The 13190-nt window shown below is 43.0% G+C and overlaps 1 protein-coding gene across 3 annotated transcripts in view; it reads right to left on the reverse strand.

The window, feature by feature from the left end:
* LOC311107881 (neuroblast differentiation-associated protein AHNAK-like) overlaps nucleotides 1-13190 on the reverse strand; it is a 50859-nt gene that overhangs the window by 21158 nt on the left and 16511 nt on the right. For 2 of the 3 annotated variants that reach the window (XM_084150464.1, XM_084150465.1), the window contains exons 3-5: nucleotides 1690-1749; nucleotides 520-677; nucleotides 74-303 (exon numbers count right to left, since the gene is read on the reverse strand). In XM_084150464.1, coding sequence (XP_084006590.1) covers nucleotides 74-303; nucleotides 520-676 — 387 coding nt within the window. In that variant the 5' untranslated portion in view covers nucleotide 677; nucleotides 1690-1749. Of the gene's footprint in view, nucleotides 1-73; nucleotides 304-519; nucleotides 678-1689; nucleotides 1750-4738; nucleotides 4890-13190 lie in introns of all 3 variants that reach the window. The other variant, XM_084150466.1, reaches the window with a different exon arrangement.

A 13190-nucleotide genomic window follows, 5' to 3' on the forward strand; every position in this document is an offset into this window, starting at 1 on the left:
CAATCTTTGCCGCACCACCACACCACAAGTAAATACACTTAACATTGCTTGCACAGTCAACATAGCTACATACCAGGATAATGTCTTGGCTGGAGCCTCCAAACCTTCCCTTCCCTTCATACGTCAGAGTTCCCATTGGGGAACGGCAGGGTGACAGAGTTCCCATGGGGGAACGGCAGGGTGACTTGTCCTTGTTTTGTAGTTTCAGTCCAACCTTGTGTTTGTTTAAGGTCTTAAGGAGCTCCGTCGTCTCCTTGGAACTCATGTTGTCAAAATAGATGGTTGCACCCACAATTTGATCACCTTTAGGGGAAGACACAAGAGGACATTGATACCATGTTAAAATCCGTCATTCAAATGTACTTTGAATAAAACAAAGGTAGATCAAGCAAACCTTACTGTATATCAACATGTAAATTATAAGATATCAGGACTTCAATAACAGTATAAATCAATTAAGTTAATGTATTATAGAAAATTAATACTGTACATAAGAGCCATTCTAACTCTGTTACATACCCTCATGTACTCTTCCAGTGCGTCCAGCAGGCGACTCCATTTTCACCTCTTTGACATAGATCTCTCCTTCACCTGACTGCTCAAGGGTCATTCCCTGTTTCTCTGGACCCGACCAGTCAGAGAAGAGCACCTCCCTGGTTTCCTCCTCCTCAGCCATCCTTTAATAATAATAACAATAATAACAATAGATTTAATTTATATAGCGCTTTTCAATACAAGAAGAATCTCAAAGACGCTTTGAAGACCAACAACAGAGCCCCAGGACAACAACACAATTAGACCCAACCAAATCATGAGAAAACAAAAAGAGAATTACTTGACACATTGGAAAGAATTAACAAAAAAACAGAGCAAAGTAGAATACTATTTGGCCCTAAACAGAGAGTAAACAGTGGCAGAATACCTGACCACTGTGACTGACCCAAACTTAAGGAAAGCTTTGACTATGTACAGACTCAGTGAGCATAGCCTTGCTATTGAGAAAGGCCGCCGTAGGCAGACCTGGCTCTCAAGAGAAGACAGGTTATGTGCACACTGCCCACAAAATGAGGTGGAAACTGAGCTGCACTTCCTAACCTCCTGCCAAATGTATGACCATATTAGAGACGCATATTTCCCTCAGATTACAGAGATCAGCAAAGAATTTGAAAACAAACCCAATTTTGATCAACTCCCTTATCTACTGGGTGAAAAACCACAGTGTGCCATCACAGCTGCAAGATGTGTGACCTGTTGCCACAAGAAAAGGGCAACCAGTAAAGAACAACCACCATTGTAAATACAACCCATATTTATGTTTATTTATTTTCCCATTTGTACTTTAACTATTTGCACATTGTTACAACACTGTATATAGACATAATATGACATTTGAAATGTCTTTATTCTTTTGGAACTTCTGAGTGTAATGTTTACTGTTAATATTTATTGTTTATTTCACTTTTGTTTACTATCTACTTCACTTGCTTTGGCAATGTTAACACACGTTTCCCATGTCAATAAAGCCCTTAAATTGAAATTTAATTTAATTTAATTTAATTGAGAGAGAGAGAGAGAGAGAGAGAGAGAGAGAGAGAGAGAGAGAGAGAGAAGAAACCACGAGAAATATAAAATAAAATGCGAACAAAGACTGTAGTATTTCTTAAGGTGATTTCTAAGTAGGCGAAATACCTTTGTTTTGTCTTGTCCTCTGCTTATGCTCTGGTGTGGTTTGTTTCTGCCTTAGTTTTCCTGAAAAACAAAACATGACATTTTTTTTTAACCAGGTAAGCCAGTTGAGAACAAGTTCTCATTTACAACTGCGACCTGGCCAAGATAAAGCAAAGTAGTGCGATAAAAACAACAACACAGAGTTACATATGGGGTAAAACAAAACATAAAGTAAAAAATACAACAGAAAATATATATACAGTGTGTGCAAATGTAGCAAGTTATGGAGGTAAGGCCATAGTGCAAAATAATTACAATTAGTATTAACACTGGAATGATAGATGTGCAAGAGATGATGTGCAAATAGAGATACTGGGGTGCAAATGAGCAAAATAAATAACAATATGGGGATGAGGTAGTTGAGTGGGCTAATTTCAGATGGGCTGTGTACAGGTGCAGTGATCGGTAAGGTGCTCTGACAACTGATGCTTAAAGTTAGTGAGGGAGATAAGAGTCTCCAGCTTCAGAGATTTTTGCAGTTCGTTCCAGTCATTGGCAGCAGAGAACTGGAAGGAATGGCGGCCAAAGGAGGTGTTGGCTTTGGGGATGACCAGTGAGATATACCTGCTGGAGCGCATACTACGGGTGGGTGTTGCTATGGTGACCAATGAGCTAAGATAAGGCGGGGATTTCCCTAGCAGTGATGTATAGATGGCCTGGAGCCAGTGGGTTTGGCGACGAATATGTAGTGAGGACCAGCCAACAAGAGCGTACAGGTCACAGTGGTGGGTAGTATATGGGGCTTTGGTGACAAAACGGATGGCACTGTGATAGACTACATCCAATTTGCTGAGTAGAGTGTTGGAGGCTATTTTCGCCGAAGTCAAGGATCGGTAGGATAGTCAGTTTTACGAGGGCATGTTTGGCAGCATGAGTGAAGGAGGCTTTGTTGCGAAATAGGAAGCCGATTCTAGATTTCACTTTGCATTTTTACATTTTCATTTTAGTCATTTAGCAGACGCTCTTATCCAGAGCGACTTACAGGATTGGAGATGCTTAATGTGAGTCTGGAAGGAGAGTTTACAGTCTAACCAGACACCTAGGTATTTGTAGTTGTCCACATACTCTAGGTCAGACCCATCGAGAGTAGTGATTCTAATCGGGTGGACGGGTGCCAGCAGCGTTCGATTGGAGAGCATGCATTTAGTTTTACTTATGTTTAAGAGCAGTTGGAGGCTACGGAAGGATTGTTGTATGGCATTGAAGCTCGTTCGGAGGTTTGTTAACACAGTGTCCAATGAAGGGCCAGATGTATACAAAATGGTGTCGTCTGCGTAGAGGTGGATCTGAGAATCACCGGCAGCAAGAGCGACATCATTGATATACACAAAGAAAAGAGTCGGCCCAAGAATTGAACCCTGTGGCACCCCCATAGAGACTGCCATAGGTCCAGACAACAGGCCCTCCGATTTGACACATTGAACTCTATCTGAGAAGTAGTTGGTGAACCAGGCGAGGCAGTCATTTGAAAAACCAAATTTAGTCTGCCAAAAAGAATGCGGTGGTTGACAGAGTCAAAAGCCTTGGCCAGGTCGATGAAGACGGCTGCACAGTACTGTCTATTATCGATCGCGGTTATAATATCGTTTAGGACCTTGAGCGTGGCTAAGGTGCACCCATGATCAGCTCGGAAACCGGATTGCATAGCGGAGAAGGTACTGTGTGATTCGAAATGGTCGGTGATCTGTTTGTTAACTTGGCTTTCAAAAACTTTCGAAGGGCAGGATGGATATAGGTCTGTAGCAGTTTGGATCTAGAGTGTCACCCCCTTTGAAGAGGGGGATGACCGCGGCAGCTTTTCAATCTTTGGGGATCTCAGACATTACAAAAGAGAGGTTGAACAGGCTAGTAATAGGGGTTGTGACAATTTCGGCGGCTAATTTTAGAAAGAAAGGGTCCAGATTGTCTAGCCCAGATGATTTGTAGGGGTCCAGATTTTGCAGCTCTTTCAGAACATCAGCTGTCTGAATTTGCGTGAAGGAGAAGCGGGGGGGGGGGGGAGGCATGGGCAAGTTGCAGCGGAGGGTGCAGAGCTGGTGACCGGGGTAGTGGTAGCCAGGTGGAAAGCATGGCCAGCCGTAGCAAAATGCTTGTTGAAATTCTCGATTATTGTAGATTTATCGGTGGTGATAGTGTTTCCTAGCCTCAGTGCAGTGGGCTGCTGGGAGGAGGTGCTCTTATTCTCCATGGACTTTACAGTGTCCCAAAACTTTTTGGAGTGCTACAGGATGCAAATTTCTGTTTGAAAAAGCTAGCCTTTGCTTTCCTAACTGCTTGTGTATATTGGTTCCTAACTTCCCTGAAAAGTTGCATATCGAGGGGGCTATTCGATGCTAATGCAGTAAGCCACAGGATGTTTTTGTGCTGGTCAAGGGCAGTCAAGTCTGAGGAGAACCAGGGGCTATATCTGTTCTTAGTTCTGAATTTTTTGAATGGGGCATGCTTATTTAAGATTGAGAGGAAAGCACTTTTAAAGAACAACCAGGCATGCTCTACTGACGGAATGAGATCGATATCCATCCAGGATACCTGGGCCAGGTCAATTAGGAAGGCCTGCTCGCTAAAGTGTTTTAGGGAGCGTTTGACAGTGATGAGGGGTGGTCGTTTGACCGCGGACCCGTTACGGACGCAGGCAATAAGGCAGTGATCGCTGAGATCCTGGTTGAAGACAGCGGAGGTGTATTTAGAGGGTGAGTTAGTCAGGATGATATCTATAAGGGTGCCCATGTTTACAGATTTAGGGTTGTACCTGGTAGGTTCCTTGATAATTTGTGTGAGATTGAGGGCATCTAGTTTGGATTGTAGGATGGCCGGGGTGTTAAGCATATCCCAGTTTAGGTCACCAAGCAGTACGAACTCTGAGGATAGATGGGGGGCAATCAATTCACATATGGTGTCCAGGGCACAGCTGGGGGCTGAGGGGGGTCTGTAGCAAGCGGCAACAGTGAGAGACTAATTTCTGGAAAGGTGGATTTTTAGAAGTAGGAGCTCAAACTGTTTGGGCACAGACCTGGATAGTATGATAGAGCTCTGCAGGCTATCTCTACAGTAGATTGCAACTCCACCCCCTTTGGCAGTTCTATCCAGACGGATAGACAGCCAACATCAGTACTGTTGACTCGTGAACATGCTTTCTCATATCATCAGCAAACCATTCACATCTGTAAAAAGAAAACCCTGTAAAAATGTGTACAATCGTTAAGGCACCTGACATATTTGCATGTGTATTTGTTTTAACGAAAACCATGTTCTACTTTTCACTCACTGGATGGTTACAACAAGCTCTTGTTATGTGCGACGTCCAAGATATATGCAATGGCCAAGATATATGCAATGGCCAAGATATATGCAATGGCCAAGATATATGCAATAGCCAAGATATATGCAATGGCCAAGATATATGAAATGGCCAAGATATATGCAATAGCCAAGATATATGCAATGGCCAAGATATATGCAATGCAATGGCCAAGATATATGCAATAGCCAAGATATATGCAATGTCCAAGATATATGTAATGCAATGGCCAAGATATATGCAACGGCCAAGATATATGCAATGGCCAAGATATATGCAATGGCCAAGATATATGCAATGGCCAAGATATATGCAATAGCCAAGATATATGCAATGGCCAAGATATATGAAATGGCCAAGATATATGCAATAGCCAAGATATATGCAATGGCCAAGATATATGCAATGCAATGGCCAAGATATATGCAATAGCCAAGATATATGCAATGTCCAAGATATATGCAATGGCCAAGATATATGCAATGGCCAAGATATATGCAATGGCCAAGATATATGCAACGTCCAAGATATATGCAATGGCCAAGATATATGCAATGCAATGGCCAAGATATATGCAATGGCCAAGATATATGCAATGGCCAAGATATATGCAACGGCCAAGATATATGCAACGGCCAAGATATATGCAATGGCCAAGATATATGCAACGGCCAAGATATATGCAACGGCCAAGATATATGCAATGGCCAAGATATATGCAATGTCCAAGATATATGCAATGGCCAAGATATATGCAATGGCCAAGTTATATGCAATGGCCAAGATATATGCAATGGCCAAGATATATGCAATGGCCAAGATATATGCAATGTCCAAGATATATGCAATAGCCAAGATATATGCAATGCAATGGCCAAGATATATGCAATGGCCAAGATATATGCAATGTCCAAGATATATGCAATGTCCAAGATATATGCAATGCAATGGCCAAGATATATGCAATGTCCAAGATATATGCAATACAATGTCCAAGATATATGCAATGGCCAAGATATATGCAATGCAATGTCCAAGATATATGCAATGTCCAAGATATATGCAATGCAATGGCCAAGATATATGCAATGTCCAAGATATATGCAATGTCCAAGATATATGCAATGCAATGGCCAAGATATATGCAATGTCCAAGATATATGCAACGCAATGTCCAAGATATATGCAATGGCCAAGATATATGCAATGCAATGTCCAAGATATATGCAATGTCCAAGATATATGCAATGTCCAAGATATATGCAATGTCCAAGATATATGCAATGCAATGGCCAAGATATATGCAATGCAATGGCCAAGATATATGCAATGTCCAAGATATATGCAATGTCCAAGATATATGCAATGTCCAAGATATATGCAATGCAATGGCCAAGATATATGCAATGCAATGGCCAATATATATGCAATGCAATGGCCAAGATATATGCAATGCAATGGCCAAGATATATGCAATGGCCAAGATATATGCAATGGCCAAGATATATGCAATAGCCAAGATATATGCAACGGCCAAGATATATGCAACGGCCAAGATATATGCAACGTCCAAGATATATGCAATGTCCAAGATATATGCAATGTCCAAGATATATGCAATGTCCAAGATATATGCAATGGCCATTAGATGGCGCTAAAACTCTGGGTAGGTGAGTAGTACTGCCGTAATGTCCTATATAACCAACTCTCAGTTGCCTCCTTTCCTCCTGTGCTGTGTTTTGTGGACGTTTGGTTGGAGTTGGGACTGAGACCACACCCTGCCCTGAGGAAAGCTGCCTGATCCTGCAGCCTACCAATGTCAATACTGAGAACAATGATGGTTGTAGCTGCCATTCTTTAGACAGGCACACACTCACACACTCACACATTTACATTTACATTTACATCATTTAGCAGACGCTCTTATCCAGAGCGACTTACAAATTGGTGCATTCAACTTAGGATAGCCAGTGGGACAACCACCTTTTTTTTATTTTTATGGGGGGTGGGGGAAGAAGGATTACTTTATACTATTCCAGGTATTCCTTAAAGAGGTAGGGTTTCAAGTGTCTCCAGAAGGTGGTCAGTGACTCCATTGTCCTGGCGTCATGGGGGAGCTTGTTCCACCATTGGGGTGCCAGAGCAGCGAATAGCTTTGACTGGGCTGAGCGGGAACCGTGCTTCCGTAGAGGTAGGGGGGCTAGCAGGCCAGAGGTGGTGCCCTCGTTTAGGTGTAGGGTCTGATCAGAGCCTGAAGGTAAGGAGGTGCCGTTCCCCTCACAGCTCCGTAGACAAGCACCATGGGAGTACATGCACACACACACACACACACACACACACAGGAGTACATGCAAACACACACACACACACACGCATGGGAGTACATGCACGCACACACACACACACGCGCATGGGAGCACATGCACACACACACACACAAAAACAAGCACACATGCACACACGCATACTTAAACCAAACCTCTTGTTTTGTACACATCAGGCCCTATAGAAATAGTTCAGTCAAGGTAAGACCAAACTGTCATTTCCCATGTTTTATGTAGCGCCCTGGTGTGACTGTTTACAGACTATTTTCCGTCAACTATTTGTTGTGAAATTGACCTGGATAAGAGCGTCTGCTAAATGACTAAAAATGTAAATGTAAAAATGTGAAATAACATTAATAATACTGGATGTCTGAACTGAGGAGTACATTTAGTAGAGGAGATATGATTTACCAATAGGGATTAGTGGGTCCCACCCTTTGATTTCACAGGTTTAGCAAGGCAGGTTTTATGAAATTAACCAATGTGATGCACCAGACAAAATGATGATGCCAACAGATACTCTCATAGACTAGACGTAGTAACATAGTATATGTACATCCGGGACACATAAGACAGATGGCTGATTAAGCCAAAAACGAAAGGAGGTGGATGAGTATAATGCAAACGTCTAGCAACCCAAAGGTGACGTCTTCGAATCTCATCACGGACAACTTTAGCGTTTTAGCTAATTAGAAAACGTTGAAACTACTTACTACTTCCTATCTACTTTACAACTACTTTGCATGTTAGCTAACCCTTCCCCTAACCCTTTAGCTAACTCTTCACCCCACCCCTAACCCTTTAGCTAACCCTTCCCCTAACCCTTTAGCTAACCCTTCCCCTAACCCTAACTTTAATACTTTAGACCTAACCCCTAGAGCTAACGTTAGCCAGCTAGCAAACGTTAGCGTTAGCCACCTAGCTAACGTTAGCCACAACAAATTGGAATTCGTAACATATCATACGTTTTGAAAATTCGCAACAAATTGTACTTTTAGCAAATTTGTAACATATTGTACGAATTGCAATTCGTAACATATTTTACAAATGCAATAGATAACATTTCATACGAATTGTAATTCGTAACATATCATATGAAATGGATATCCACAAATGAACACATACCATTCGAAACGTAACATATCACACTAAAATGGAGTCTCCTCGGATTTACGTACATAATAATACGAAATGCTCTGAGACCAGGTTGAGATATAATGCACTTTTGACAGGGAGGACGATCAAGTACAACACAGCAAGAAAGTGATTTGTTTACATCATTTACATGCCAGGGTGAGTGCCTGTCCTGTCCAGTTCATGCTGACAAGACCTATCCTACACTCCACAGTCCAACACACACATTGGGAACAGACAACCCATTGTTTCATTAATGTCAACTCCTCGACATCCCACCCCTGTAATTACATAAACCATGTCTGCGCATCAACCTACACCTACGCAGACCGTGTAGGCCCATGTTCCACCATGTATAGAAGATAGCCCTGTTTGGTAAAAGACCAAGTCCATATTATGGCAAGAAAATGCTCAAATAAGCAAAGAGAAACGACAGTCCATCATTACTTTAAGACATGAAGTTCAGTCAATACTGAGCATTTCAAGGACTTTGAAAGTTTCTTTAAGTGCAGTCGCAAAAACCATCAAGCGCTATGATGAAACTGGCTCTCATGAGGACCGCCACAGGAATGGAAGACCCAGAGCTACCTCTGTTGCAGAGAATAAGTTCATTAGAGTTACCAGCCTCAGAAATTGTAGCCCATATAAATGCTTCACAGAGTTCAAGTAACAGACACATCTCAACATCAACTGTTCAGAGGGGACTGTGTGAATCCGGCCTTCATGGTCGAATTGCTGCAAAGAAACCACTACTAAAGGACACCAATAAGAAGAAGAGACTTGCTTGTGTGTTGCAACCGAGGACAGACGATTTTTACGCGCTTCAGCACTCGGCGGTCCTGTTCTGTGAGCTTGTGTGGCCTACCACTTCACGGTTGAGCCGTTGTTGCTCCTAGACGTTTCCACTTCACAATAACATCACAATAACAGTTGACCCGGGGCAGCTCTAGCAGGGCAGAAATTTGACGAACTGACTTGTTGGAAAGGTGGCATCCTATGACGGTGCCACGTTGAAAGTCACTGAGCTCTTCAGTAAGGCCATTCTACTGCCAATGTTTGTCTATGGAGATTGCATGGCTGTGTGCTCGATTTTATACACCTGTCAGAAACGGGTGTGGCTGAAATAGCCGAATGGTTTTCTTTGCCCCCCCCATGTTTTCTTTTAAATTATTATTATTATGGACATAAAAGACTGTAAAATCACCAGGAAATCAGCTCCAAGTGATTTTAATTTAGGAAATCTGTTCCCCAGTATTCCCACACATAATGGAGAGACAAGTGATCGTATACAAATGTAAGCAAGGTTTGAAATTATTATGTTTTAGTCAAATATTATATATGTTTGGGCTTCTTGCGGTCAATTTGCAGTCTACAAATGATTTGTAATTATGTTCCGGCCCCCTGACCATCCGCTCAAGACAATAATCATCCCGAAGCTGAATGTAGTTGATGATCCCTGCCATACAGTGTAAATTGGAAGTCTATCAACAGGATATAACAAAAGCAACAGGATATGAGTCACGCCACTGAGTGATTGTCTCTGTTTTCATTGAGTTGCCATCACAAAGCAAGCAGGGAAGGAGCCAGTGAGGTCACAACTAGGAATCCAACAAGATTCCTCAATCTTTATCTTGGGATCACAATTGAGACCACAGACCACTTTTTTTTGCTACTCATAATTCCATGATCACGTTTTCTTGATTTGTTTTGTGTTGTGTTATCTTTCCCCATCGATTTGATCTCCTTACCTCCTAATCATATTTACTGCCACAGCACTAGAGCACTATCCACTATGAATAACTGGAGATCTAGGCAGGGAATAGGGTGCAATTTGGAGTGCAGCCAGAGTGAGTAGAGGCGGAGTACACCTCAGACACCGAAAAAATTCAGAGAGGGAACATGTTCGATCCAAGAGAGAGAGAACCCAGAGCGAGAGCGAGACAGACAGATAGAGACAGAGAGACAGAGAGACAGAGAGACAGACAGACAGACAGACAGACACAGAGACAGAGACAGAGACAGACAGACAGAGAGACAAAGAGACAGAGAGAAAGAGAGACAAAGAGACAAAGAGACAGTGAGAAAGAGAGAGAGAAAGCGAGAGAGAGAGAGAGAGAGAGAGAGAGAGAGAGAGAGAGAGAGCAAGAGAGAGAGAGACATATATAGAGACATACAGACAAAGAGAGAGAAAGAGAGAAAAAAATCACCCACATTCACTGTCAGATTCCTGTGGTGCCACAGATCAGACACACTAATTAAAATGTCTGTCTAATTCTCTCTAGGAAAGGAGGCGGAGGGAATCCAGAACATCTCTCAGAATGTGTCATTGTTGACTTATTGCCATGGGCAACATACTGAACAAAAGCGTTGGTCCCATGTTTCATGAGCTGAAATAAAAGATCCCAGAAATGTTCCATATGCACAAAAAGCTTATTTCTCTCACATTGTGTGCACAAACTTTTTTACCTCCCTGTTAGTGAGCATTTCTCCTTTGCCAAGATAATCTATCCACCTGACAGGTGTGGCAAATCAAGAAGTTGATTAAACAGCATGATCGTTACACAGGTGCACCTTGTGCTGGGGACAATAAACGGCCACTCTAAAATGTGTAGTTTTGTCACACAACACAATGCAAGATGTTTCAAGTTTTGAGGGATTGTGCAATTGGCATGCTGACTACAGGAATGTCCCCCAGAGCTGTTGCCAGATAATTTAATGTTAATTTCTCTACCATAAGCCACCTCCAACGTCGTTATAGAGAATTTGGCTGTACGTCCAACCAGCCTCACAACCACAGACCACGTGTAACCATGTCAGCCCAGGACCTCCACATCCGACTTCTTCACCTGCGGGATCGTCCGAGACCAGCCACCTGGACAGCTGATGAAACTGAGGAGTATTTCTGTTTGTAATAAAGCCCTTTTGTGGGGAAAAACTCATTTTGATTGGCTGTGCCTGGCTCCCAAGTGGGTGGGCCTATGCCCTCCCAGGCCCAGCCATGGCTGCGCTCCTTCCCAGTCATGTGAAATCTATAGATTAGGGCCTAATGAATTTATTTCAATTGACTGATTTCCTTATATGAACTGTAACTCAGTAATATCGTAGAAATTATCTAAAATTATCTAAAATAATAAAATGCTCTCTCTCTCTCTCTCTCTCTCTCTCTCTCTCTCTCTCTCTCTCTCTCTCTCTCTCTCTCTCTCTCTCTCTCTCTCTCTCTCTCTCTCTCTCTCTCTCTCTCTCTCTCTCTCTCTCTCTCTCTCTCTCTAAGAATGCACATGCTTTCTAAATGACATATCCTGTAATTTAGGTAATTCTAGATATGAATCAGATCATAGGTATGAGATGTAAATTCTATTCATACAGTGCTGGTATCATAAAATCTTTCAACTCCAGTAACTCAACACCAATCACAGCCAGTCCAGCTAAAGGGAATTACTTTAACAAAGCAACTATGCAGACCTATCGAATCTGCAATGTCAAAGCGTGTGTCCCAAATGACACCCTATTCCCTACATAGTGCACTACTTTTTGGCCAGGGCGCATCAAAAGTAGTGCACAACATAGGGGATAGGGTGTTATTCATCAAAGACGCTTGATCTAATTAACTCATCAAGATCAAATTCCACTCAGGTCAACTGACACTGCTAGCTAGTGTAACACAATCTAAAACGGGCCCTTAGTATCATGACCAAAATGCATTCTAAGTAAATCAAAACAGAGTGTGTGTGTGTGTGTGTGTGTGTGTGTGTGTGTGTGTGTGTATGTGTGTGTGTTTTTCTCAAAGTCAACACACCATCACGTCCCATTCTATGCTTTTTGCTCTAATACACCTGTTGGTTTCAGAGCTTATCTCCGTCTGCACAGAGACATTCAGGATATGAGAGACCCATGAAAACTATGCTGCCCTAACTCTAAAACCAGCCCCATTATTATTGTTGGCACTCACAGTTATTTACAAAAGCAAGAGTGGAACAGAGGGAGGGGGAAACCAACAGCTCCCGCCTCTAGCTATTCTCCTCTACGTCCAGCCCTCATCTCATCTCTCACATTAAAAAGTTACCTAAGGCCACACCACACCCAACTCTCACTCAAATCACTCTCTATTGCTGCAATAGTCCTCCAGGTTTCATAACACCAATGTGTATTTTCCTGTTCCCCCCCTCCCTCTTTTGGAACTTCATGATTTAGAGAGGTATTTGGGCAGTCCTTGTTCTCACAGTTTTGACATATTCCTGGCAAGGAGTACTGGGAGGGGCAGAGAGAGACTGGGAGGGGCAGAGAGAGACTGAGAGGGGCAGAGAGAGACTGGGAGGGGCAGAGAGAGACTGGGAGGGGCAGAGAGAGACTGGGAGGGGCAGAGAGAGACTGGGAGGGGCAGAGAGAGACTGGGAGGGGCAGAGAGAGACTGGGAGGGAGGGATGAATGGGTGGGTGGGGGAGAGAGAGAAACATGGATGGAGGAGATGGGGGAGGGGAGGGAGGGGTGAGAGAGAGGGAGAACACAGGGAGGGAAGGAGGGGAGGAGAGGGGGGTGAGAGAGAGGGAGAACACAGGGAGGGAAGGAGGGGAGAACAGGGGGGGTGAGAGAGAGGGAGAACATTGGAGGAGAGCCTAACTGTTCCAGGACCAGTTCCTGTGGAATGTCAGCCTAGAAGTAAAGTTGTGGAGTGAGGGATAGATAGGGAAATAGACTGTGGTCATGAA

This window comes from Coregonus lavaretus (genome assembly GCF_964263955.1).
Source record: "Coregonus lavaretus genome assembly, chromosome: 32".
In the NCBI taxonomy this organism is placed as follows: domain Eukaryota; kingdom Metazoa; phylum Chordata; class Actinopteri; order Salmoniformes; family Salmonidae; genus Coregonus; species Coregonus lavaretus.